At 50.5% G+C, this 27500-nt stretch overlaps 1 protein-coding gene across 1 annotated transcript in view; it reads left to right on the top strand.

Moving 5' to 3' along the window:
• Window positions 1–14209: 14209 nt before the first annotated feature.
• LOC139223292 (ephrin type-B receptor 4b-like) overlaps window positions 14210–27500 on the top strand; it is a 13829-nt gene continuing 538 nt past the window's right edge. The window contains exons 1-21 of the mRNA XM_070855270.1: window positions 14210–14297; window positions 15215–15285; window positions 16006–16148; window positions 16221–16578; window positions 16708–16870; window positions 18048–18203; window positions 18321–18466; window positions 19253–19457; window positions 20164–20291; window positions 20385–20550; window positions 21092–21188; window positions 23061–23119; window positions 23199–23312; window positions 23642–23889; window positions 23968–24114; window positions 24201–24269; window positions 24526–24575; window positions 24652–24751; window positions 25647–25840; window positions 26082–26240; window positions 26789–27500. The exon at window positions 26789–27500 is cut by the window's right edge and continues 538 nt beyond it. Coding sequence (XP_070711371.1) covers window positions 15223–15285; window positions 16006–16148; window positions 16221–16578; window positions 16708–16870; window positions 18048–18203; window positions 18321–18466; window positions 19253–19457; window positions 20164–20291; window positions 20385–20550; window positions 21092–21188; window positions 23061–23119; window positions 23199–23312; window positions 23642–23889; window positions 23968–24114; window positions 24201–24269; window positions 24526–24575; window positions 24652–24751; window positions 25647–25840; window positions 26082–26240; window positions 26789–26894 — 2871 coding nt within the window. The 5' untranslated portion in view covers window positions 14210–14297; window positions 15215–15222 and the 3' untranslated portion in view covers window positions 26895–27500. The remainder of the gene's footprint in view (window positions 14298–15214; window positions 15286–16005; window positions 16149–16220; window positions 16579–16707; window positions 16871–18047; window positions 18204–18320; window positions 18467–19252; window positions 19458–20163; window positions 20292–20384; window positions 20551–21091; window positions 21189–23060; window positions 23120–23198; window positions 23313–23641; window positions 23890–23967; window positions 24115–24200; window positions 24270–24525; window positions 24576–24651; window positions 24752–25646; window positions 25841–26081; window positions 26241–26788) is intronic.

Below are 27500 nucleotides of genomic sequence, written 5' to 3'. Positions count from 1 at the left end.
GCCTCCTTTATTCTCCTGTTGCAGCACAACAACAGACGTTTCAAGGACTCAGTGACTTTACTGTCACACTCACAGCAGTTACATCAAGCAGTCACTGGCAGTGAGATTCTTTTGTCAACAGTTCAACACTGCTGACAATATCAAATAAAAACACACCAGCAAGCAAGTATATATAAAAAAAAAAATATATATATGTGTGTATGTATGTGTGTATATATATATGTGTGTGTGTGTATATATATGTGTGTGTATATGTATATGTGTGTGTGTGTGTGTGTGTGTGTGTGTATATATGTGTGTGTATATATATACATACATATATACACATATATATATACATATGTGTGTGTGTGTGTATATATGTGTGTGTGTGTGTGTGTGTGTGTATATATATACATACATATATACACATATATATATACATATGTGTGTGTGTGTGTATATATGTGTGTGTGTGTGTGTGTGTATATATATATATATATATGTATGTATGTATATACAACCAGGAAAGTAAAATAAATAACATCTAAATTGACAGAGGTGCAAATAGAGCACAGTGCAAAATTGCAGACTATGTGCAGTTCAAGAGTTTTCTGTCCTGGGGGATGAAACTGTCTCTGAGCCTGATGCTGCCGTACCGACGGCCAGACGGCAGCAGGCAGAACAGTTTGTGGCTGTGGTGGTAAGAGTCCTTGGTGATACTGGTGGCCTTCTTCCTCCACCGCTGGGTGGAGAGGTCCTCCATGGACGGCAGCGTCGTCCTGGTGATGTGCCGTGCGGTCTTCACCACCCTCCGTAGAGCCTTACGGTTGAGGGTGGTGCAACTGCCGTACCAGGAGGTGACGCAGCCGGTCAGGATGCTCTCTATGGTGCAGCTGTAGAAGCTGCAGAGGATCCTGGTGTCCACGTTGAGCCTCTGCAGCCTGCGGAGGAAGAAGAGCAGCTGTCTCGCTGACTTGGTGATGAAGTCAGTGTGGTGAGACCAGGTCAGGTCCTCGCTGATGTGAACCCAGAGGAACCTGAAGCTGCTGACTCTCTCCACCTCTCTGATGAAGGGATGTGGTGAGGGCAGTGTGGAGGGGGAGGGCAGTGTGGAGGGGGAGGGAGATGGCGTCTTCAGTGGACCTATTTGGCCTGTAGGCGAACTGAAGCGGGTCCAGTGAGTCAGGGAGGGAGGAGGTGATGAATCCTTTGACTAAAAGCACTTCATGATGGTGGAGGTGAGTTACTGGGCAGTAGTCAGCAGAGGATTTTGGTTTCTTCAGAACAGGGACAATGATGGTCTTCTTGAAACACGTGGACTACAGACTGGAGCAGTGACATCTGCCAGCTGATCTGCTCACACCTTGAGGGCTCGGCCAGGGAGGCGTCAGGTCCAGGAGCCGGACGAGTGTTAGACCGTTTGAATGATGTACACACGTCTGTCCTGGATATAATAAGTGGGCAGCAGCCTCCTGGGTCTGTTGGGTCTGTTGGGTCTGTTGGGTCTGTTGCACCTCCACAGCCGAGGAGTTGAAACTCTCAAACCAGGTCGTCTGGAAGAGATGCAGACACCAGCTCAGTACTGCTGGTCTTCTTTTTATAGTCTGGGAGTGTTTTCAGACCACAAGTTCTGTGAAATGAGACTCCACTTTGTCCCTGTATTGTCTCTGAATTGTCTCTGAATTGATGAACGAAGATGGCGCCCACCGTGGCAGACGTGTTTGCTCGCTCCGCTCTCGAATGCCGGCTTTTTGTTCTTTTTTTGTGTTTTCTTTGTTTTCACTGCATTGCACAGATGGCATGCGCTGTTACATACAACAGGCAAGCACTGCTGGATATTGCCAAACTTTCCTACAACTTGGAGTTTAGCGGATTCATACCACCGGACCTGCAAATCTTTGTGCGTCCCCGTGAGCACCGCCGCCACCACCGGGAAGGCCCCGACGCACCGACTTGGACTGAACCAGCTGATCCAAGGAGAGCGCTTAGGAGGCGGCGTCGCAAGAGAGGCAAGAGGGGAGGGCTCCATGCCAGGCTGAAAGCCCGTGCTAGCCGACCACCGCTACCTAGCCTCTTGCTGGCTAACGTGCGGTCTCTGGAGAACAAGCTGGACGAGCTAAGAGCCAGGATTACAACACAGCGGGAAATTCGAGAATGCTGCGCTCTAATTTTCACTGAATCTTGGCTCTTGGACAACGTCCTGGATTCCGCCGTTCAACTACAGACGCACTCCACACACCGAGGAGACCGGACTGCAGCCTCCGGTAAGGCGAAAGGAGGAGGTGTGTGCGTGTTTATCAACAACACGTGGTGTGGGGATGTACAGACTGTTCATAAGCACTGCTCATCTGACGTCGAGTTTTTAATGCTGAAGTGCCGTCCCTACTATCTACCAAGGGAGTTCACATCTGTGCTTCTGGCTGCTGTTTACATTCCTCCGCGGGCCAACGCTGCAGCGGCGCTCAGTAAGCTCCACGGGGTCATCAGCACACTAGAGACGGCTCACCCTGACGCTGTATTTCCCAAATACCACCAACATGTTGACATTCCCACCCGTGACAAGAACACACTGGATCATGTATACACCAACATTAAGGGTGCATACAGGGCCGCCCCCCGCCCCCACTTCGGACACTCAGACCACATCTCCCTGTTCCTGTATCCAGCATACAGACAAAGACTCAAGCAATCAAACCCAGTCACCACACAGGTTAAACTCTGGACACCAGAGACTAGGGACAGATTACAGGACTGTTTTGCCACTACAGACTGGGATGTCTTCAAAGCTGCAGCCACTCTGGAGGACTCTTCTGTCAGCATACAGGAGTATGCTGACTATGTGACTGGGTACATCAGCACTTGTGTGGATAACATCGTACCCACCATACAGGTCAAGAAGTTCCCCAACCAGAAACCCTGGATAAACAGTCAGGTGCGTCACATGCTACGTGCTCGCTCTGCTGCATTCACATCTGGCAACGAGACCGAGTACAAAGCTGCGAAGTACGAACTGAGAAAGACCATCACAGCTGTCAAGAGGCAGTACAGAGAGAAGCTGGATGGCTTCTACTCCTCTGCTGACTCCAGACGCATGTGGCCTGCAGCACATCACGGACTACAGGAGCAGCTCCAGTACCACCAGTGCCACGGACAGCCTGCCCGATGACCTCAACACATTCTACACCCGATTCGAGACCTCCACCCCCCACACAGAGAGGAGGCTCACAGACACCAGGAACACTTCACCCCCCTCCCCCCCACCGGTCGTCTCATCAGCTCAGGTGAACAAAGCCCTGAGGAAGATCAACCCCCGCAAAGCTGCAGGGCCGGACAACATTCCTGGACGAGCCCTCAGAGCATGTACCAACGAGCTGACTGACGTTCTCACCTCCATGTTCAACCTCTCCCTCAGCCAGAGAACTGTCCCCTCCTGCTTCAAGACCACCACCATCGTCCCCCTCCCCAAAAGGAGCCCGCCCACCTGCCTGAATGACTACAGGCCAGTAGCTCTCACTCCAATCATAATGAAGTGCTTTGAGAGAGTGGTGCTGACCCACATTCGGAGCTGCATACCGGACACTCTGGACCCCCTGCAGTACACCTACCGGCCCAACAGGTCCACTTCAGACGCCATTGCTGCAGTCCTGCACACCTCCCTCTCACACCTGGAGAATAAAGACTCCTACATCAGGATGCTCTTTATCGACTACAGCTCAGTATTCAACACGGTCATCCCCCACAAGCTCACCCACAAACTGTTGTCACTCGGACTGCACCCCCCCCTCTGTGACTGGCTCCTGGACTTTCTGACTGGCAGGCCTCAGTCTGTCAGGATAGGAAACAGGACTTCAGCCAGCATCATCACCAACATCGGCACACCTCAGGGGTGTGTCCTCAGCCCCATCCTCTACACCCTGTTCACCCACGACTGTGTTGCCTCCCACAAGGACAACACCATCCTGAAGTTTGCAGACGACACCGCTGTGATAGGACGCATCACCGGTGGAGACGAAGCATCCTACAGGAGGGAGGTGGACACTCTGGTGACATGGTGTGAGGACAACAACCTCACCCTCAACACGGACAAGACTAAGGAGATGATAGTGGACATGAGGAAGGAGAGGAGCCCTCATCAGCCACTGCTCGTCCGAGGTCAGGAAGTGGAGAGGGTGAGCAGCTTCCAATACCTGGGGGTCCACATCAACGAGGACCTCACCTGGACACTGAACACCACACAGCTGGTGAAGAAGGCCCAGCAGCGGCTGTATTTCCTGAGGAGGCTGAGGAGGTTTGGCATGTCGTCAAAAATCCTCACCAACTTCTACAGCTGCGTTGTTGAGTCCATCTTGACCGGCTGCATCACCGTGTGGTACGGCAGCACCACCATCATGGACCGTAAACTCCTGCAGAGAGTGGTGAAGACTGCGTCCAAGATCACCAGGACTCCCCTGCCCTCTCTGCAGAGCATCTACAGACACAGAGTCCACCGGAGGGCTGCCTCCATCATCAAGGACCCCACCCACCCCCAACACAAACTGTTCACTCTCCTCCCCTCAGGCCGGAGGTACAGGAGTCTGAAATGCAGGACGTCCAGACTCAGGAGCTCCTTCTTTCCCTCCGCCATCAGGCTCCTTAACAGCCGATAGGAGTCACTATTACTACCTCCAATGACTGTACTTTATTTTAAGTATTTTTGTCACACATGTAAATATATTTATCACACATGTAAATATATTTATATTTAGCAATAGCAGTTTATATTTACAGTTTATATTTATATGTTTTATATTCTATTCTATCCTCTCCTTTTTCACTCTTTGGCATTCGGTGCGGATGGCAAAGCCATGTCTCTGTATTGTCTCTGAATTGTCTCTGTATTGTCTCTGAATTGTCTCTTAGCAGTGCTGAGAGACTTCCTGTCCTCCAAATCACCGGAGCTGTAGGCGTCGGTCAGTGCTTGAAGCTTTGCACGGCCTTCACCGTTAACCCAGAGCTTCCGGTTGGGGAATGACCGCACAGTAGTCCTCGGTACGACGTCATCGGTACATTTGCTGATGTAGCCGATGACCGTGTGTCCGTGTTTATGTCGTTGTCCTTAAACACACCACCCTGAGTCTGACTGGTCGGACCGCTGCCGGATGGTCTGGTTTCAGTTTCTGCCTGTAGGAAGGCAGCAGGACTGAGACGAAGGGGGGCGGGGGAGGGCCTTGTATCCTTCCCGGAAGGGAGAGTGACCACGGTGGGGAGTGTTCTCCCCACGTGTAGGACAGCCGATGTGCTGGTAGGTTGGTGTTGTTAAAGTCCTCGGCCTCCCTGATCTCCTTCCGGTCCATGGCCCAGTTAGTGACGGACACCGCTGTCATGACAACCGATGTGAACTCTCTCGGGAGGTAATGGGGTCAGCATCCGATCACCCTGTGGACAGAAAAACAGGAACAGGAAGGAGATCAAACGGTGAACATCGGCCGGTGCTGCTGATGGAGGAACAACCTGCTCCTCCTTCCTGCGGGGCGGGGGCCTCCGCCTGCTGCTGAAGGAGCTGCTGGGGCCCCCGCGGTCAGCAGGGGGTGAGACGGGTGTTTGGTCAGTGTCCTCTGAGGAGTCCGGGACAGAAGCAGCCCTCCAAATAATAAAACACAGAAGAATCAACGAGGTCACTTCCTGTTTCTGACTGGTACAGCCCTGATCAATGGATCTGATCAGCCCTATTGATTAGTGATGGATGGATGATGATGAGCAGAGGGCCGATCGGCAGAGAGAGAGAGCTCCTACCATCCATCCTTCCTCCCATCCTTCCTTCCTTCCTCCCATCCTTCCTCCCATCCATCCTTCCTCCCATCCTCCCATCCTTCCTCCCATCCATCCTTCCTCCCATCCTTCCTTCCTTCCTCCCATCCATCCTTCCTCCCATCCTTCCTTCCTTCCTCCCATCCATCCTTCCTCCCATCCATCCTTCCTCCCATCCTTCCTTTCTTCTTTCCTTCCTTCCTCCCATCCATCCTTCCTCCCATCCTTCCTTCCTTCCTCCCCCATGTAGCAGCAGACAGGAACAGGAAAAAAGGATAAAGACCTCAGTGAATCCTCACTGTAACAACAGACCAGCAGCCTGTTCGAGAGGCAGACAGGTGTACAGGCAGACAGGTGTGCAGGCAGACAGGTGTGCATGCAGACAGGTGTCCAGGCAGACAGGTGTCCATGCAGACAGGTGTGCAGGCAGACAGGTGTCCATGCAGACAGGTGTCCATGCAGACAGGTGTGCAGGCAGACAGGTGTCCATGCAGACAAGTGTGCAGGCAGACAGGTGTGCAGGCAGACAGGCCTGCAGTGCACAGTGAACACAGCTGGAAGGATCATTGGTGCCCCCCTCCCCTCCCTGCAGGACATGTACACCACCCACCTCACCCATAAGGTGTCCATGATTGTGAGCAGCCCCCCCCCAGAAGCTTCATACACCAGTAACACACTCAGTAACACACACTCAGTAACACACACACTCAGTAACACACTCAGTAACACACTCAGTAACACACTCAGTAACACACTCAGTAACACACACTCAGTAACACACACACTCAGTAACACACTCAGTAACACACACTCAGTAACACACTCAGTAACACACTCAGTAACACACTCAGTAACACACTCAGTAACACACACTCAGTAACACACACACTCAGTAACACACTCAGTAACACACTCAGTAACACACTCAGTAACACACTCAGTAACACACACTCAGTAACACACACACTCAGTAACACACTCAGTAACACACACTCAGTAACACACACACTCAGTAACACACTCAGTAACACACACTCAGTAACACACACTCAGTAACACACACACTCAGTAACACACTCAGTAACACACTCAGTAACACACTCAGTAACACACACACTCAGTAACACACTCAGTAACACACACTCAGTAACACACACACTCAGTAACACACTCAGTAACACACACTCAGTAACACACACACTCAGTAACACACTCAGTAACACACACACTCAGTAACACACTCAGTAACACACACACTCAGTAACACACTCAGTAACACACACACTCAGTAACACACTCAGTAACACACTCAGTAACACACTCAGTAACACACACTCAGTAACACACACTCAGTAACACACTCAGTAACACACTCAGTAACACACACTCAGTAACACACACTCAGTAACACACTCAGTAACACACACTCAGTAACACACTCAGTAACACACACACTCAGTAACACACTCAGTAACACACTCAGTAACACACACTCAGTAACACACACACTCAGTAACACACTCAGTAACACACTCAGTAACACACTCAGTAACACACTCAGTAACACACACTCAGTAACACACACACTCAGTAACACACTCAGTAACACACACTCAGTAACACACTCAGTAACACACTCAGTAACACACTCAGTAACACACTCAGTAACACACACTCAGTAACACACACACTCAGTAACACACTCAGTAACACACTCAGTAACACACTCAGTAACACACTCAGTAACACACACTCAGTAACACACACACTCAGTAACACACTCAGTAACACACACTCAGTAACACACACACTCAGTAACACACTCAGTAACACACACTCAGTAACACACACTCAGTAACACACACACTCAGTAACACACTCAGTAACACACTCAGTAACACACTCAGTAACACACACACTCAGTAACACACTCAGTAACACACACTCAGTAACACACACACTCAGTAACACACTCAGTAACACACACTCAGTAACACACACACTCAGTAACACACTCAGTAACACACACACTCAGTAACACACTCAGTAACACACACACTCAGTAACACACTCAGTAACACACACACTCAGTAACACACTCAGTAACACACTCAGTAACACACTCAGTAACACACACTCAGTAACACACACTCAGTAACACACTCAGTAACACACTCAGTAACACACACTCAGTAACACACACTCAGTAACACACTCAGTAACACACACTCAGTAACACACTCAGTAACACACACACTCAGTAACACACTCAGTAACACACTCAGTAACACACACTCAGTAACACACACTCAGTAACACACTCAGTAACACACACTCAGTAACACACTCAGTAACACACTCAGTAACACACACTCAGTAACACACTCAGTAACACACACTCAGTAACACACTCAGTAACACACACACTCAGTAACACACTCAGTAACACACACACTCAGTAACACACACACTCAGTAACACACTCAGTAACACACACACTCAGTAACACACTCAGTAACACACTCAGTAACACACACTCAGTAACACACTCAGTAACACACATTCAGTAACACACACATTCAGTAACACACTCAGTAACACACTCAGTAACACACTCAGTAACACACACTCAGTAACACACACACTCAGTAACACACTCAGTAACACACTCAGTAACACACTCAGTAACACACTCAGTAACACACTCAGTAACACACACACTCAGTAACACACTCAGTAACACACACACTCAGTAACACACACACTCAGTAACACACTCAGTAACACACACAGTAACACACACTCAGTAACACACACTCAGTAACACACACAGTAACGCACACTCAGTAACACACTCAGTAACACACACTCAGTAACACACACTCAGTAACACACACAGTAACGCACACTCAGTAACACACTCAGTAACGCACACTCAGTAACACACTCAGTAACACACACTCAGTAACACACTCAGTAACACACACTCAGTAACACACACACACACACAGTAACACACACACACACACAGTAACACACACACACACACACACACACACACACAGTAACACACTCAGTAACACACACTCAGTAACACACTCAGTAACACACACACACAGAAACACACTCAGTAACACACACACTCAGTAACACACACACACTCAGTAACACACACACACACAGTAACACACTCAGTAACACACACACTCAGTAACACACTCAGTAACACACACACTCAGTAACACACACACTCAGTAACACACTCAGTAACACACACACTCAGTAACACACTCAGTAACACACACACTCAGTAACACACACACTCAGTAACACACACATTCAGTAACACACTCAGTAACACACACACTCAGTAACACACTCAGTAACACACACACTCAGTAACACACACACTCAGTAACACACACATTCAGTAACACACACTCAGTAACACACACACACACACACACACACACAGTAACACACACTCAGTAACACACACACACACACACACACACACACACACACACAGTAACACACACTCAGTAACACACACACAGAGTAACACACACACACACACACACACACACACACACACAGTAACACACACTCAGTAACACACACACTCAGTAACACACACTCAGTAACACACACAGTAACACACACTCAGTAACACACTCAGTAACACACACTCAGTAACACACACACACACACACACACAGTAACACACTCAGTAACACACACTCAGTAACACACTCAGTAACACACACACACAGAAACACACTCAGTAACACACACACTCAGTAACACACACACACTCAGTAACACACACTCAGTAACACACACACACACACACACAGTAACACACTCAGTAACACACACACTCAGTAACACACACACAGAGTAACACACACACACACACACACACACACACACACACACACACAGTAACACACACTCAGTAACACACACACTCAGTAACACACACTCAGTAACACACACAGTAACACACACTCAGTAACACACTCAGTAACACACACTCAGTAACACACACACACACACACAGTAACACACACACACACACACACACACACACAGTAACACACTCAGTAACACACACTCAGTAACACACTCAGTAACACACACACACAGAAACACACTCAGTAACACACACACTCAGTAACACACACACACTCAGTAACACACACTCAGTAACACACACACACACACACACACACACAGTAACACACTCAGTAACACACACACTCAGTAACACACACACTCAGTAACACACACATTCAGTAACACACACTCAGTAACACACACAGTAACACACTCAGTAACACACACACTCAGTAACACACACACTCAGTAACACACTCAGTAACACACTCAGTAACACACACACACTCAATAACACACTCAGTAACACACACACTCAGTAACACACACACTCAGTAACACACACTCAGTAACACACACACACACACACAGTAACACTCAGTAACACACACACACTCAGTAACACACACACTCAGTAACACACTCAGTAACACACACACTCAGTAACACACACTCAGTAACACACACACAGTAACACACACTCAGTAACACACACTCAGTAACACACTCAGTAACACACACAGTAACACACTCAGTAACACACACACTCAGTAACACACTCAGTAACACACACACTCAGTAACACACACTCAGTAACACACACAGTAACACACACTCAGTAACACACTCAGTAACACACACTCAGTAACACACACACACACACACACACACACACACAGTAACACACTCAGTAACACACACTCAGTAACACACTCAGTAACACACACACACACAGAAACACACTCAGTAACACACACACTCAGTAACACACACACACTCAGTAACACACACTCAGTAACACACACACACACACACACACACACACAGAGTAACACACTCAGTAACACACACACTCAGTAACACACTCAGTAACACACACAGTAACACACACTCAGTAACACACTCAGTAACACACACACACACACACACACACACACAGAGTAACACACACTCAGTAACACACACACACACACACACACACACACACACAGTAACACACTCAGTAACACACACACTCAGTAACACACTCAGTAACACACACACACACACTCAGTAACACACTCAGTAACACACACACACACTCAGTAACACACACTCAGTAACACACACACACTCAGTAACACACACACACACACACACACACACACACACACACACACACAGTAACACACTCAGTAACACACACACTCAGTAACACACACACACACTCAGTAACACACTCAGTAACACACACACACACTCAGTAACACACACACACTCAGTAACACACACACACACTCAGTAACACACTCAGTAACACACACACACACTCAGTAACACACTCAGTAACACACACACACTCAGTAACACACACTCAGTAACACACACACACTCAGTAACACACACACACACTCAGTAACACACACACACACTCAGTAACACACACTCAGTAACACACACACACTCAGTAACACACACTCAGTAACACACACACACACAGAAACACACTCAGTAACACACACACTCAGTAACACACACACACTCAGTAACACACACTCAGTAACACACACACACACACACACACACACACACACACACACACAGTAACACACTCAGTAACACACACACTCAGTAACACACTCAGTAACACACACAGTAACACACACTCAGTAACACACTCAGTAACACACACACACACACACACACACACACAGAGTAACACACACTCAGTAACACACACACACACACACACACACACACACACACACACACACACAGTAACACACTCAGTAACACACACACTCAGTAACACACTCAGTAACACACACACACACACACACACACACACACACACACACACACACAGTAACACACTCAGTAACACACACACTCAGTAACACACTCAGTAACACACACAGTAACACACACTCAGTAACACACTCAGTAACACACACACACACACACACACACACACACACAGAGTAACACACACTCAGTAACACACACACACACACACACACACACACACACACACACACACACACACAGTAACACACTCAGTAACACACACACTCAGTAACACACTCAGTAACACACACACACACACTCAGTAACACACTCAGTAACACACACACACACACTCAGTAACACACACTCAGTAACACACACACACTCAGTAACACACACTCAGTAACACACACACACTCAGTAACACACACTCAGTAACACACACACACACAGAAACACACTCAGTAACACACACACTCAGTAACACACACACACTCAGTAACACACACTCAGTAACACACACACACACACACACACACACACACACACACACACAGTAACACACTCAGTAACACACACACTCAGTAACACACTCAGTAACACACACAGTAACACACACTCAGTAACACACTCAGTAACACACACACACACACACACACACACACAGAGTAACACACACTCAGTAACACACACACACACACACACACACACACACACACACACACACACAGTAACACACTCAGTAACACACACACTCAGTAACACACTCAGTAACACACACACACACACACACACACACACACACACACACACACACAGTAACACACTCAGTAACACACACACTCAGTAACACACTCAGTAACACACACAGTAACACACACTCAGTAACACACTCAGTAACACACACACACACACACACACACACACACACAGAGTAACACACACTCAGTAACACACACACACACACACACACACACACACACACACACACACACACACAGTAACACACTCAGTAACACACACACTCAGTAACACACTCAGTAACACACACACACACACTCAGTAACACACTCAGTAACACACACACACACACTCAGTAACACACACTCAGTAACACACACACACTCAGTAACACACACACACACACACACACACAGAGTAACACACACACACACACACACACACACACACACACACACACACAGTAACACACTCAGTAACACACACACTCAGTAACACACACATACACTCAGTAACACACTCAGTAACACACACACACACTCAGTAACACACACTCAGTAACACACACACACACTCAGTAACACACTCAGTAACACACACACACACTCAGTAACACACTCAGTAACACACACACACTCAGTAACACACACTCAGTAACACACACACACTCAGTAACACACTCAGTAACACACACACACACTCAGTAACACACTCAGTAACACACTCAGTAACACACACACACTCAGTAACACACACTCAGTAACACACACACACTCAGTAACACACACACACACTCAGTAACACACACTCAGTAACACACACACACTCAGTAACACACACTCAGTAACACACACACACTCAGTAACACACACACACACACACTCAGTAACACACACTCAGTAACACACACACACTCAGTAACACACTCAGTAACACACACACACACACACACACACACACACACACACACTCAGTAACACACTCAGTAACACACACACACACACACACACACACACACACACACACACACACACTCCTCCTCATCTCACACAGACAGACAGGTGGGCGGACAGACAGGTAAGCAGACACATTCCTTCACATCTGTCTCACTGCATCTGGCCCCGCCCCCCCCGCGCTGTGATTGGCTGTCACTCAGTCCGGGGGGCGGGACCTCCAGAGGTGGAAACTTCTTCTTCTTCTGCCGCTTTGTCTTAACTTTGTTTGTGGAGGACCGAAGAGAGCCGAGCCGGACCGGACCGGACCGGACCAGCCTAATCTCCGGGTCTCATCCCTGTCTACCTGTCTGTCTGTCGTGTGTTTGGGACCCCCCCCCCCCCCGTCCAGCCGTCCCACCGACCCCTCTGCTGTCAGCAGGCCGCCTCTCAGAGCTCCTCTCTCTGCCTCGCAGGCCACCGCGGCCCGCTCCTCAGTCCTGGAAGAAAAAAGGTAGAAAGAGGCGGAAAAGTGGAGGAACGGAGGGATGGAGGAGGAGAAAGGTCACAGGTAGCAGGAGGAGTGTGTTTTTCCTCTTTGTGAACTTTTCTGGCTCCGCTGTGGGGCCTCCATCTTGGAGGGTCTCCCCCCGGGAGGAGCTCCATTAGGCGGGTTCACTCTTTGAATCTCACCACAAACTTTGGGGCTTTTTTAAGTCGTTGGGCTCCAATGAGGCGCGCGCGGCCGGCCGAGAGCGAGCCCAGCTGACGTCAGCGATCAGTGATCGATAGGTGTGATCGGCTCCGAAGGGACGCGGCGGCGGACCGGGGTTCGGCTCCAGTCGGGTCTGGATCCGGTTGCTCCGGGGGGGATGGCGGCCCCCGTGTCCCCGGGCCGGAGCTCCTCCTGCGGGCTGCCGCTGCTCCTCCTCCCGCTGCTGCTGCTGAGCTGCTGCGGAGCCGAAGAAGGTAAGAACCGGATCTCCAGGTGCTGATCGATCAGCCCTGATCAGGACACGTGACTCAGCCGGTTCAGACTAAAAACAACGTTGTTTCCTGAGTGGAGTTTGGTTTAAAACAGGAGAGAACATTCCTGAAGGTTCCATACAGAACCACAACAAACCAAAGTGTCCAGAACTTCTTCTCAGTATTGAAGCAATAAGACGATCAATCGATCAGGTGATCAATCAAGTAACGGTCAACCACACACCCTGCGGTTCTCCAAGGTTCCCCTCACTGTTCAGAATGTTCTGTAGTATTTGACAGAACCAGAACCAGACTGATGTTCTCCTGTTGTTCTCCTGTTGTTCTCCAAACAGACACGAAGATCAGAGTGAACAGCAGAGTCACTAGTTAGTGTTTGACCAGCTAACCAGTGAGTTAACTAGCAGCTGTGTGTGTGTGTGTGTGTGTGTGTGTGTGTGTGTGTGTGTGTGTGTGTGTGTGTGTGTGTGTGACCCCCTCAGACTTCATCAGTAAAATCAGTGAAAATATGAACAGAGTCTGGTTGGTAGTCGACCTGCAGTCATGCTGATCAGAGGGTTGGTTTGGTTTGAGCCTCAGTGCGTCCCTGCGGTGGGTGGGTCCCCACATTGTCCTCTGCCGTCTTTTCTCTCTTTTCTCTCTTTGCTTTGTTCTGTTGTTCACTTGTTAACCCTGCAGCCTCCCGTCCTCCCCCTCCTTTATTCTCTCCTCCTTAAATCCTCCACAGGATTTACATGTTTAGCTTAGTTAATCTGTTGATTGGCCCTTTGGAGGCTTAAACCTGCTCCTAAACTGAGCTTCAACTGTGCAGGGACCTGTCTGTCTGACTCTACCTGTCTGTCTGACTCTACCTGTCTGTCTGACTCTACCTGTCTGTCTGACTCTACCTGTCTGTCTCTCAGAGGTGCTGATGAACACTAAGTTGGAGACGTCAGACCTGCAATGGACAAACTACCCAGCTGAAGACCCACAGGTACACACACACACACACACACAGGTACACACACACACACACACACACACACACACACACACACACACACACACACACACACACACACACAGGTACACACACACACACACACACACACACACACACACACAGGTACACACACACACACACACACACACAGGTACACACACACACACACACACACACACACACAGGTACACACACACACACACACACAGGTACACACACACACACACACACACACACACAGGTACACACACACACACACACACACACACACACACACACACACACACACACACACACAGGTACACACACACACACACACACACACACAGGTACACACACACACACACACACACAGACAGACAGACAGACAGACACACACACACACACACACACACACACACACACACACACACACACACAGGTACACACACACACACACACACACACACACAGGTACACACACACACACACAGGTACACACACACACACACATACACACACACACACACACACACACACACATACACACACTGACACAGACACACACACACAGGTACACACACACACACACACACACACACACACACTCACACACACACTGACACACACACACACACACACACACACACACACACAGAACCGTTAGCTTCCAGCTAACAGTCACCATTGACTTCAATGAGGAATGCTAGCTGTAGCCCCTCCCCCCTGCAGTGGGAGGAAGTGAGTGCGTTGGACGATGAGTCGAACCCCGTGAGGACCTATGAGATCTGCACCCCCCACAGCCCGGACTCCTATTGGCTGAGGACGCGCTGGATCCCGCGCCGGGCGGCGACCACGCTGTACGTGGAGATCCGGTGGGTGGATGTGGTTGTCAGGTAGATGGCGCTGAGGTGTGCGGACGTGTGACTGACAGGTGTCTGCTGCAGGTTCACCATGACGGAGTGCTCCAGCCTGAACCAGCGCCACTGCAAGGAGACCTTCAACCTGTACCAGCAGCAGGGCGACGGGGACCAGGCCACGCCCACCCGCCCCGCCTGGATGGAGGACCCGCGGGCCAAGGTGGCCGCGGTGGCCGCCGACCACCTGCTGTGGCGCGAGAAGCTGTCCAACGTGAAGGTGCTGCGGCTGGAGCGGCTGGGGGGGGCGGGGCTCTACCTGGCCTTCCACAGCCAGGGCGCCTGTATGGCGCTGCTCTCCGTGCGCGTCTTCTACAGGAAGTGCCCCCCCCTCCGCCGCGCCTTCGCCTCCTTTCCAGAAACCGTCCCCCACTCGCTGGTGGAGCAGGTAACCACGGCAACGGCAGTGCTCACACCCCCCCACATAGAAGTGATGTCACAGGCTTTATTCTAGAGCGACAGGGGAAGTGATGTCACTCAGTTCACAAAATAAAAGCACTAATCGTGTGTGCGGCAGGCCCAGGGTGTGTGTGTGGAGAATGCTGTGACTCCGCCCGGGGAGCAGTCACGCCCTCCCAGCATGCTTTGCGGCGAGGATGGGCAGTGGGTGGGGCAGCCGACGTCCAGCTGCGCCTGTCGCCCCGGATACGAGGCTGGTGAGACGGACGAGCGCTGCAGAGGTGAGACAGTTTCCAAAGTAAAATGAGGCTGAGTCAGCGAGGGGGCGGGGCTTATCCAGGCACCTGGTCACACTCAGGTGTAGAGAAGAGTGTGTGAAGTAAACTGTGGCAGACAGAGTTCCTCCATGTCAGAGCTTCCTGTTATTCTCTGTGAGGTCAGGGGTCAGCTGACTGCAACCAGGAAGTGCTGCTGCTTCTGGTTAACACACACACACACACACACACACACACACACACACACACTGTATCTGTGTGTCTGCATTTGTGTGTGTGTGTGTGTGTGTGTATCTGTGTGTGTGTGTGTGTGTGTGTGTGTGTGTCTCTGTGTGTGTGTGTATCTGTGTGTGTGTGTGTGTGTGTGTGTGTGTGTGTGTCTCTGTGTGTGTGTGTATCTGTGTGTGTGTGTGTGTGTGTGTGTGTGTGTGTGTCTCTGTGTGTCTCTGTGCGTCTCTGTGTGTGTGTGTATCTGTGTGTGTGTGTGTATCTGTGTGTGTGTGTGTGTGTGTGTGTGTGTGTGTGTATCTGTGTGTGTGTGTGTGTGTGTCTCTCTGTGTGTGTGTGTATCTGTGTGTGTGTATCTGTGTGTGTGTGTCTGTGTGTGTGTGTGTGTGTCTGTGTGTGTGTGTGTCTCTGTGTGTCTCTGTGCGTCTCTGTGTGTGTGTGTATCTGTGTGTGTGTGTGTATCTGTGTGTGTGTGTGTGTGTGTGTGTGTATCTGTGTGTGTGTGTGTGTGTGTCTCTCTGTGTGTGTGTGTATCTGTGTGTGTGTATCTGTGTGTGTGTGTGTGTGTGTGTGTGTGTGTGTATCTGTGTGTGTGTGTGTGTGTGTCTCTCTGTGTGTGTGTGTATCTGTGTGTGTGTATCTGTGTGTGTGTGTGTGTATCTGTGTGTGTGTTGTTAGATGACAATGATGACATCATGGCAGCACTTTCCACATCCTGTTGAATCCAAGGTCACTTCCTGCTTCTCATTGTCTCGGGGTGATGATCCTCTTCCTGCCTCTCTCCGTAGAAACGACCCGTCTTCTGCCGCGGCGTCTCACTTCCTGTCTGACACCAACCTTTGAAAAACCCTCCTGCATCACTCACTGTAGTTTTTTAGGGACTATTTTCAGCGGTGGATGAATCCATGAAGCCATGTGACATGCTAACGCTAATGCTAACCCGTGTCCCCTGCAGCCTGCCCGTCAGGTCACTTTAAGGCGGAGTCAGGACCCGGAGGCTGCACCGCGTGTCTTGGCAACAGCACCACGCTCATCCCGGGCTCCGCCTACTGTCTGTGTCGCCATGGTTACTACCAAGCTGACTCTGACCCGCCGCACGCCGCCTGCACCCGTAAGGCTTCTCTAGTCCTACATTTCCCACGATGCACCTGGGCAGCGTCTTTGAGAAACAGTCGTGTTTTAGTTGAATCACCTGTTTGACCTTTGACCTTTGACCCCGCCCCCCCAGGCCCCCCCTCTGCTCCGCGCTCCATAGTGAGTCACATCAACGACACCTCGGTGACCCTCGACTGGACCGAGCCGCTGAACCGCGGAGGCCGAGGAGACCTGACCTACAGAGTCCTGTGCTCCTCCTGCGGGACCAGAACCACCCAGGTACTGCACCCAGACCACTAGACCAGAACCACCCAGACCGCTAGACCAGAACCACCCAGGTACTGCACCCAGACCAGGTAGACCAGAACCACCCAGACAGCTAGACCAGAACCACCCAGGTACTCCACCCAGACCAGATAGACCAGAACCACCCAGGTACTGCACCCAGACCGTTAGACCAGACCCACCCAGACCGCTAGACCAGAACCACCCAGGTACTGCACCCAGACCATTAGACCAGAACCACCCAGGTACTGCACCCAGACCAGAACCACCCAGACCATTAGACCAGAACCACCCAGGTACTGCACCCAGACCAGAACCAACCAGACCATTAGACCAGAACCACCCAGGTACTGCACCCAGACCGCTAGACCAGAACCATCCAGGTACTGCACCCAGACCAGAACCACACAGACCGCTAGACCAGAACCACCCAGGTACTACACCCAGACCGCTAGACCAGAGCCACCCAGGTACTGCACCCAGACCAGAACCACACAGACCGCTAGACCAGAACCACCCAGGTACTGCACCCAGACTGCTAGACCAGAACCACCCAGACCAATAGACCAGAACCACCCATACCAGGTAGACCAGAACCACCCAGGTACTGCACCCAGACCGCTGTACCAGAACCACCCAGACCATAAGACCAGAACCACCCAGACCAGTTAGACCAGAATCATCCAGACCGCTAGACCAGAACCACCCTGACCGGTTCCAATGATATGAGTCAGACCAGTACCTGGAGCCTGACTCCGCCCCCTCCCCTCTCCTCCTCAGGGATTGGTAGGCTCCTGCTCTCCGTGTGATGACAGCGTCCTGTACCAGCCGGCGCAGCGCGGTCTGACTCGGTGTCGTGTCGTCATCTGGGGGCTCCGCCCACACACCCAGTACAGCTTCACCGTCCAATCACTGAACGGCGTGTCTGCTCTCAGCCAATCAGAGCCGGCCTCCGACACCGTCAACATCACTACCAGCAGAGGCGGTACGCACCGGCACACTACGTTACCCAGAATGCCTCCAGCAGCGCGACATTAACGTGATCAATGAGCTAGCTCGTTAGCAGCGTCGCTGCTAGGCAACAAGGACAAAACACTCCTCGCTGAGGCTAGCAGTTAGCAAGCTAGCACTTAGCGAGCTAGCAGTTAGCTAGTAAAGCTAATGTAGACTGCTAGATCACTAGAAATACAACATATTGACTTCCACTGAACAGTTAGCCTCCATGACGCCATCAACACGCCATCAACACGCCAACAACACGCCATCAACACGCCATCAACACGCCAACAACACGCCATCAACACGCCATCAACACGCCATCAACACGCCAACAACACGCCAACAACACGCCATCAACACGACATCAACACGCCATCAACACGCCAACAACACGCCAACAACACGCCATCAACACGACATCAACACGCCAACAACACGCCATCAACACGCCAACAACACGCCAACAACACGCCATCAACACGCCAACAACACGCCAACAACACGCCAACAACACGCCATCAACACGCCAACAACACGCCATCAACACGCCAACAACACGCCAAATCAGAAAATGCTGTGAATGAGTTTGTTCAATTAATGAATAGTGTGTGTGTGTGAGTGTGTGTGTGTGTGTGTGTGTGTCTCTGTGTGTGTCTCTGTGTGTGTGTGTGTGTGTGTGTGTGTGTGTGTAGTTCCTCCTCCAGTCTCTGGTCTCAGGTTGGTGAAGGTCTCAGTGACCAATCTGTCTTTAGAGTGGAATGTTCCAGTTCTCCAGAACCAGAACCCGGTCCTGGACTACCAGCTCCGCTACAGCCCCAAGGTGTCACACACACACACACACACACACACACACACACACAGACTGCTGATGTGATGAGCTGTGATGTAAGTGCTGATGTCACGGTGATGTCAGGACGGCGAGGAGGCGGGTCGGTGGCGCTACGTGTCCAGCAGGTCTTCTTCTGTGGTTCTGACGGCGCTGCAGCCGGAGACGACCTACCAGGTTCAGGTCCGAGCTCGCTGGGCGGAGGGATACGGATCGTTCAGCACCGAGGGGAGCTACAGCACCCTGTCTGATGGTACCTGTCTGTCTGTCTGACTGCCTGTCTGTCTGTCTGATGGTACCTGTATGTCTGACTGATGGTACCTGTCTGACTGATGGTACCTGTCTGTCTGATGGTACCTGTCTGTCTGTCTGTCTGCCTGATGGTACCTGTCTGTCTGACTGTCTGATGGTACCTGTCTGTCTGTCTGTCTGACTGTCTGTCTGTCTGTCTGATGGTGTCTGTCTGTCTGACTGTCTGATGGTACCTGTCTGTCTGTCTGTCTGTCTGTCTGTCTGACTGCCTGTCTGTCTGTCTGTCTGATGGTACCTGTCTGTCTGTCTGGTGGTACCTGTCTGTCTGACTGTCTGATGGTACCTGTCTGTCTGACTGCCTGTCTGTCTGATGGTACCTGTCTGTCTATCTGACTGATGGTACCTGTCTGTCTGACTGCCTGTCTGTCTGATGGTACCTGTCTGTCTGTCTGACTGATGGTACCTGTCTCTCTGACTGCCTGTCTACTACCCTAACCCTGATCTGTGTATTGATCAGTGTATTGATCTGTGTGTTCCTGCAGCTGTCACTAACCCTCGGCTGGTGGTAACAGGAGTTCTCGTCTCCTTGGTGATTCTGCTGCTCATCGCCGTGGTGACTGTCGCCATGTACTGTTACCGGTAAGAGGGGGGGGTCAGAGCTCTATTGTTCTGCCAAGACAAGCAGGGAGGAGCATCCTGCACACACACACACACACACACACACTAACACACTAACAGGGACAGACATGTTGTTTGTATTAAGACGGAGAAACTTGACACTCTGAGAGACGAAGAGATAAAAACATTACTGTGTGTGTGTGTGTGTGTGTTACTGTGTGTTTTACTGTGTGTGTGTTACTGTGTGTTACTGTGTGTTACTGTGTGTGTTACTGTGTGTGTTACTGTGTGTTACTGTGTGTGTTACTGTGTGTTACTGTGTGTGTTACTGTGTGTGTGTGTGTTACTGTGTGTTTTACTGTGTGTGTGTTACTGTGTGTTACTGTGTGTTACTGTGTGTGTTACTGTGTGTGTGTGTGTTACTGTGTGTGTTACTGTGTGTGTTACTGTGTGTTATTGTGTGTGTTACTGTGTGTTACTGTGTGTGTTACTGTGTGTTACTGTGTGTGTTACTGTGTGTGTGTGTGTTACTGTGTGTTATTGTGTGTGTTACTGTGTGTGTGTGTGTTACTGTGTGTGTTACTGTGTGTGTTACTGTGTGTTATTGTGTGTGTTACTGTGTGTTACTGTGTGTGTTACTGTGTGTGTGTGTGTGTGTGTGTGTGTTACTGTGTGTGTTACGGTGTGTTACTGTGTGTGTTACTGTGTGTGTTACGGTGTGTTACTGTGTGTTACTGTGTGTTACTGTGTGTGTTACGGTGTGTTACTGTGTGTGTTACGGTGTGTTACTGTGTGTTACTGTGTGTGTTACTGTGTGTGTTACTGCGTGTTACTGTGTGTGTTACTGTGTGTGTTACTGTGTGTTACTGTGTGTGTTACTGTGTGTGTTACTGTGTGTTACTGTGTATGTGTCACTGTGTGTTACTGTGTGTGTTACTGTGTATGTTACTGTGTGTGTTACTGTGTGTTACTGTGTGTGTTACTGCGTGTTACTGTGTGTGTTACTGTGTGTGTTACTGTGTGTGTTACTGTGTGTGTTACTGTGTATGTTACTGTGTGTGTTACTGTGTGTTACTGTGTGTGTTACTGTGTGTTACTGTGTGTGTTACTGTGTGTTACTGTGTGTGTTACTGTGTGTGTTACTGTGTGTTACTGTGTATGTTACTGTGTGTGTCACTGTGTGTTACTGTATGTGTTACTGTGTGTGTTACTGTGTGTTACTGTGTGTGTTACTGTGTGTGTCACTGTGTGTTACTGTGTGTGTTACTGTGTATGTTACTGTGTGTGTTACTGCGTGTTACTGTGTGTGTTACTGTGTGTGTTACTGTGTGTGTTACTGTGTGTGTTACTGTGTGTTACTGTGTGTGTTACCGTGTGTTACTGTGTGTTACTGTGTGTGTTACTGTGTGTTACTGTGTGTGTTACTGTGTATGTGTTACTGTGTGTGTTACTGCGTGTTACTGTGTGTGTTACTGTGTGTGTTACTGTGTGTGTGTTACTGTGTGTGTGTTACTGTGTGTGTTACTGTGTGTGTTACTGTGTGTGTTACTGTGTGTTACTGTGTGTGTTACCGTGTGTTACTGTGTGTGTTACTGTGTGTGTTACTGTGTGTTACTGTGTGTGTTACTGTGCGTTACTGTGTGTGTGTTACTTTGTGTGTCTCTTGGGAAATAAAGAATTCTGCTGCCGCTGAAAAACTAAAAGAAACTCTGTCTGTCTCTCTCTGTCTCTCTCTCTCTCTCTGCTGCCTGTCTCTCTCTCTCTCTGTGTCTCTTTCTCTCTCTGTGTCTCTCTCTCTCTCTGCTGCCTGTCTCTGTCTCTCTCTCTCTCTGCTGCCTGTCTCTCTCTCTGTCTCTCTCTCTCTGCCTTTCTGTCTGCCTGTCTGTCTCTCAGGAGGAGGCTGAGGGACCCTGAGGTGTCAGACAGGACAGGTCACTACCAGATGGGACAGAGTGAGTTTCAGTTCGACCAATCAGATTGTGTCGTCTTGATGATGATGATGATGATGGTGATGGTGTGTTGTTGCCGTAGCGATGAAGGTGTACATCGACCCGTTTACCTACGAGGACCCCAACGAGGCGGTGAGGGAGTTCGCCAAGGAGATCGAGGCGTCCTTCGTAAAGATCGAGGAAGTGATCGGAGCAGGTACTGTTAGGACCTATTAGGATCTGTTAGGACCTATTAGGATCTGTTAGGACCTGTTAGGACCTTCTGGATCTGTTAAGACCTATCAGGATCTGTTAGGACCTTCTGGATCTGTTAGGACCTTCTGGACCTGTTAGGTCCTTCTGGATCTGTTTTTAGGTTTTTAGGATCTTTGTGTGACTCACACACACACACACACACACACACACACACCTCTCCATTATGAACAGGTGTTTGTGTCTCAGCTCTGCTCTGATTGGCTGCTTCAGCTTCCTGTGTGGAGACTGTGTGATCTGATATGGATCCACTGTGATCTGTTACCTGTCCAGGTGAGTTCGGTGAGGTGTGCCGTGGCCGGCTGAGGGTCCCCGGCCGGAGGGAGAACTACGTGGCCATCAAGACGCTGAAGGGCGGCTACACGGAGAAGCAGAGGCGGGACTTCCTGTCGGAGGCGTCCATCATGGGCCAGTTCCAGCACCCCAACATCATCCACCTGGAGGGCGTCATCACCACTTCCTGTCCCGTCATGATCCTCACCGAATTCATGGAGAACGGAGCGCTCGACAGCTTCCTGAGGGTGAGACGGGCAGCCGGCCACCGTCCTCACCTCTACCCGTCCACCTGTCTGACCCCCCCCTCACCTGTCTGTGTGCAGGTGAATGACGGACAGTTCACCACCATCCAGCTGGTGGGAATGCTGCGGGGGATCGCGGCGGGGATGAAGTATCTGTCCGACATGAGCTTCGTCCACAGAGACCTGGCCGCTCGCAACATCCTCGTCAACTCCAACCTCGTCTGTAAGGTGAGACGGCCAGCACACCTGTCTGTCCACCTGTCTACCTGTCTGTCCACCTGTCTGTCTGACGAACAGGTGTCTGTGCTCTCCAGGTGTCGGACTTTGGCCTCAGCAGGTTCCTGACTGAAAACTCGTCCGACCCGACGTACACCAGCTCTCTGGTGAGTTCACTGCGACACACGCTAACTAGCCCGCTAACGTGTTAGCATGTTGAGCTAGCTGAGGTCGCTGGAAACACTTTGTTTTGTTAGCGTTGACGTCTTTAAAGTCTCTCCAGCCTTAAAGGAACAGTACGCCGCTCCAGTGTCCCTCAGGGTTTTGTTATTGGTCCTCTGTTGTTCTACATCTGTCCTATAGAACTTTCTCCTTTGTGCTTTTATTTTGAAAGTGTTGCTAATTGACTGTGTCACCTCACAGGGGGGAAAGATTCCCATCCGGTGGACGGCTCCTGAGGCCATCGCCTACAGGTGAGTGCCGCTCCTGCAGGTTAGCGGTGTCACCTGATTGTTCCAGAAGTTCACTGATTGTTTTCTGGATCTGCAGGAAGTTCACGTCCGCCAGCGACGGGTGGAGTTACGGCATCGTTATGTGGGAAGTGATGTCATACGGAGAGCGGCCATATTGGGACATGAGCAACCAGGACGTAAGTAAAACCAACTTAAAGGGTCACTTCACTGTTTCTACCCATGATCCTCTGTGTCCTCATCCTGGTGTGTGAGTGACTGGTAGGTAGTAAAAGTGTTGGAACTGGTCCAGTAGATCACCAGTAGATCACCTCAGCCAGCAGACACCAAACGGGCTGCAATGGCTGCAACGTGATCCTTTGGGACAACTGCACCTGATCACAGTAGGTCCACTAAAAGAGCTTGTTTGATCCACTGACAGGCTCAGAGTGTTATTCCAAGTGTGTGACAGCATCATGGAAAGGATCCCTACAGAGAGAGACCTGGAAGATCCTTTTGGTTTAACCACAAACAGCACACACACCAGACTACATTCACTAAAACAGGGATTTTAGAGAACAGGACACAGGAGCTGCTGCTCTGCTGCTGCCTCCATCAGTCAGTGTGTATATGAGAGACTTTGGTGATTAAAATTAAAAAGAAAAAAAAATTAAAAAGAAAATGAAAAAGTATTTGATTTAAATTCTAATTAAAAAATTAAAGAGTCAGTTCAGATCAAACACAATATTTGTGTGATGCACGTTAGTGTTGGACTACTCCTGTTCTCTAAAATCCCTGTTTTAGTGAATGTAGTCTGGTGTGTGAGCAGAGAGCGATAGAACGGCTGTTTGTGGTTAAACCAAAAGGATCTTCCAGGTCTCTCTCTGTAGGGATCCTTTCTCTGTAGGGATCCTTTCTCTGTAGGGATCCTTTCTCTACAGGGATCCTTTCCATGATGCTGTCACCTTGTTTTTATGTGCAGATAAATATGATCAAATAAATGAAAGTATAAACTGTTTGTCCATTTTTAGTGGCAGAGAGAATCCTCGTCTCTCACCTGTCTGTCTCTCACCTGTCTTTCTCTCTGTCCGTCAGGTGATTAATGCCATTGAGCAGGACTACCGGCTGCCCCCCCCTCCGGACTGCCCCTCCTCCCTACACGCCCTCATGTTGGACTGCTGGCAGAAGGAACGAGCCAATCGGCCGAGGTTCTGCGACGTGGTGGCGGCACTTGATAGGCTGATACGAAACCCCGCCTCCCTGAAGGTGACGCACTCGGAGGGGCCGAGGTGAGGCTCGTTAACACACCTCGTTAAGATGGGGGGGTGATTGGCAGCTGCTGGGGGTCAGAGGGCACAGCTGTTTACATGAGCAGGTCTGCCTGTCTCTCTCTCTGCCTGTCTGTCTGTCTGTTGTGTTGTCTGACACAAATGTCCTGAATGACGCCAACTTCATAATTTTAAGCTAGCTGTTTAGCCTTTATGCTAAGCTAGCTGTTTAGCCTTTATGCTAAGCCTGTCTGTCTGTCAGTCCGTCCCAGCCCCTGTTGGACCAGCGCTCCCCGCCCCCCCTCTCTGCCTGTGGTTCGGTCTCTGAGTGGCTCCGAGCCATAAAGATGGAGCGCTACGTGCAGAACTTCCTGCAGGCCGGATTCACCAGCCTGGACATCGTGTCGCAGCTCAACACCGAGTGAGGAGCCTGCAGCACGCGCCACGCCACGCCCCGCCACGCACGCCACATCAAGCCACGCCACATCACGCCACGCCACATCACGCCACGCCACGCCACGCCACGCCACGCCACGCCACGCCACGCCACGCCACGCCACGTCACGTCACGCCACGCCACGCCACGCCACGCCACGCCACGCCACGCCACATCACGCCAGGTCACGTCACGCCACGTCACGCCACGCCACGCCACGCCACGCCACGCCACGCCACGCCACGCCACGCCACATCACGCCACATCACGCCACGCCACATCACGCCACGTCACGCCACGCCACGCCACGCCACGCCACGCCACGCCACATCACGCCACGCCACGCCACGCCACGCCACGCCACGCCACGCCACGCCACATCACGCCACACCACGCCACGCCACGCCACGCCACGCCACGCCACGCCACGTCACGTCACGCCACGTCACGCCACGCCACGCCACGCTACACATCACGCCACGCCAGTGTTGTTTCCTGTGTTCTGCTCTCATCCCTCTCGTCTGTTTCCATAGAGACCTGCTCAGAGTGGGCGTGACCCTCGCCGGCCACCAAAAGAAAATCCTCTCCTCCATCCAGACGCTCAGGACACACAAAGCCCCGCCCCCCCTGCTCTACTGAGCCCCGCCTCTTTTTACTGAACATTTGGACCAATCAGAGCCCTTCAGGACCACTGAGACTCCGCCTCCTGATGTTTGGACCAATGAGAGGCATCGTCCTCACTGCTCTTCACGCCTCATAATGTTTGACTCAGGACTCCGCCCACATGGATAAACTGACCAATCAGAGCCCGACTCACAGCCGTCAGCAGCCAATCAGAATCCAGCAGAGCATCGACACGTGCTCCTATTGGCCTTCCTGTCAGCACCAGTAAGCCCCGCCCACTGCATGAAAGCTCAGCTGGGATTGGTTCCTGGATCCGTGCTGAGGGACCGAGAACCTGCCAGTGATGGAGGAACCTACAGTCACTAAACACTAAATCCTGGATCCGTTGGTGGTTTTGTGTTTGAGCACTTTTTGGACCCGACGTTTGATCCCATCATGTTTTTCTACGAAACCTTCAGGAACAAAGTAAACTTTTATTTTGTAAAGCAGAAGCGGACAGGATGTAACGCTGAGGACCAAAGACCACGTCAGGGGTCAGTCGGTCAGTCGGTCGGTTGATCGGTCGGTCGGTCGTCCAGTTCCCAGGAACCAAAGTGTGTCTGAGGTGTTCAGTGACCCCTG

The sequence above is a fragment of the Pempheris klunzingeri genome, chromosome 23 (assembly GCF_042242105.1).
Source record: "Pempheris klunzingeri isolate RE-2024b chromosome 23, fPemKlu1.hap1, whole genome shotgun sequence".
NCBI classification, from domain to species: domain Eukaryota; kingdom Metazoa; phylum Chordata; class Actinopteri; order Acropomatiformes; family Pempheridae; genus Pempheris; species Pempheris klunzingeri.
This window is presented reverse-complemented; position numbering and strand designations above follow the sequence as displayed.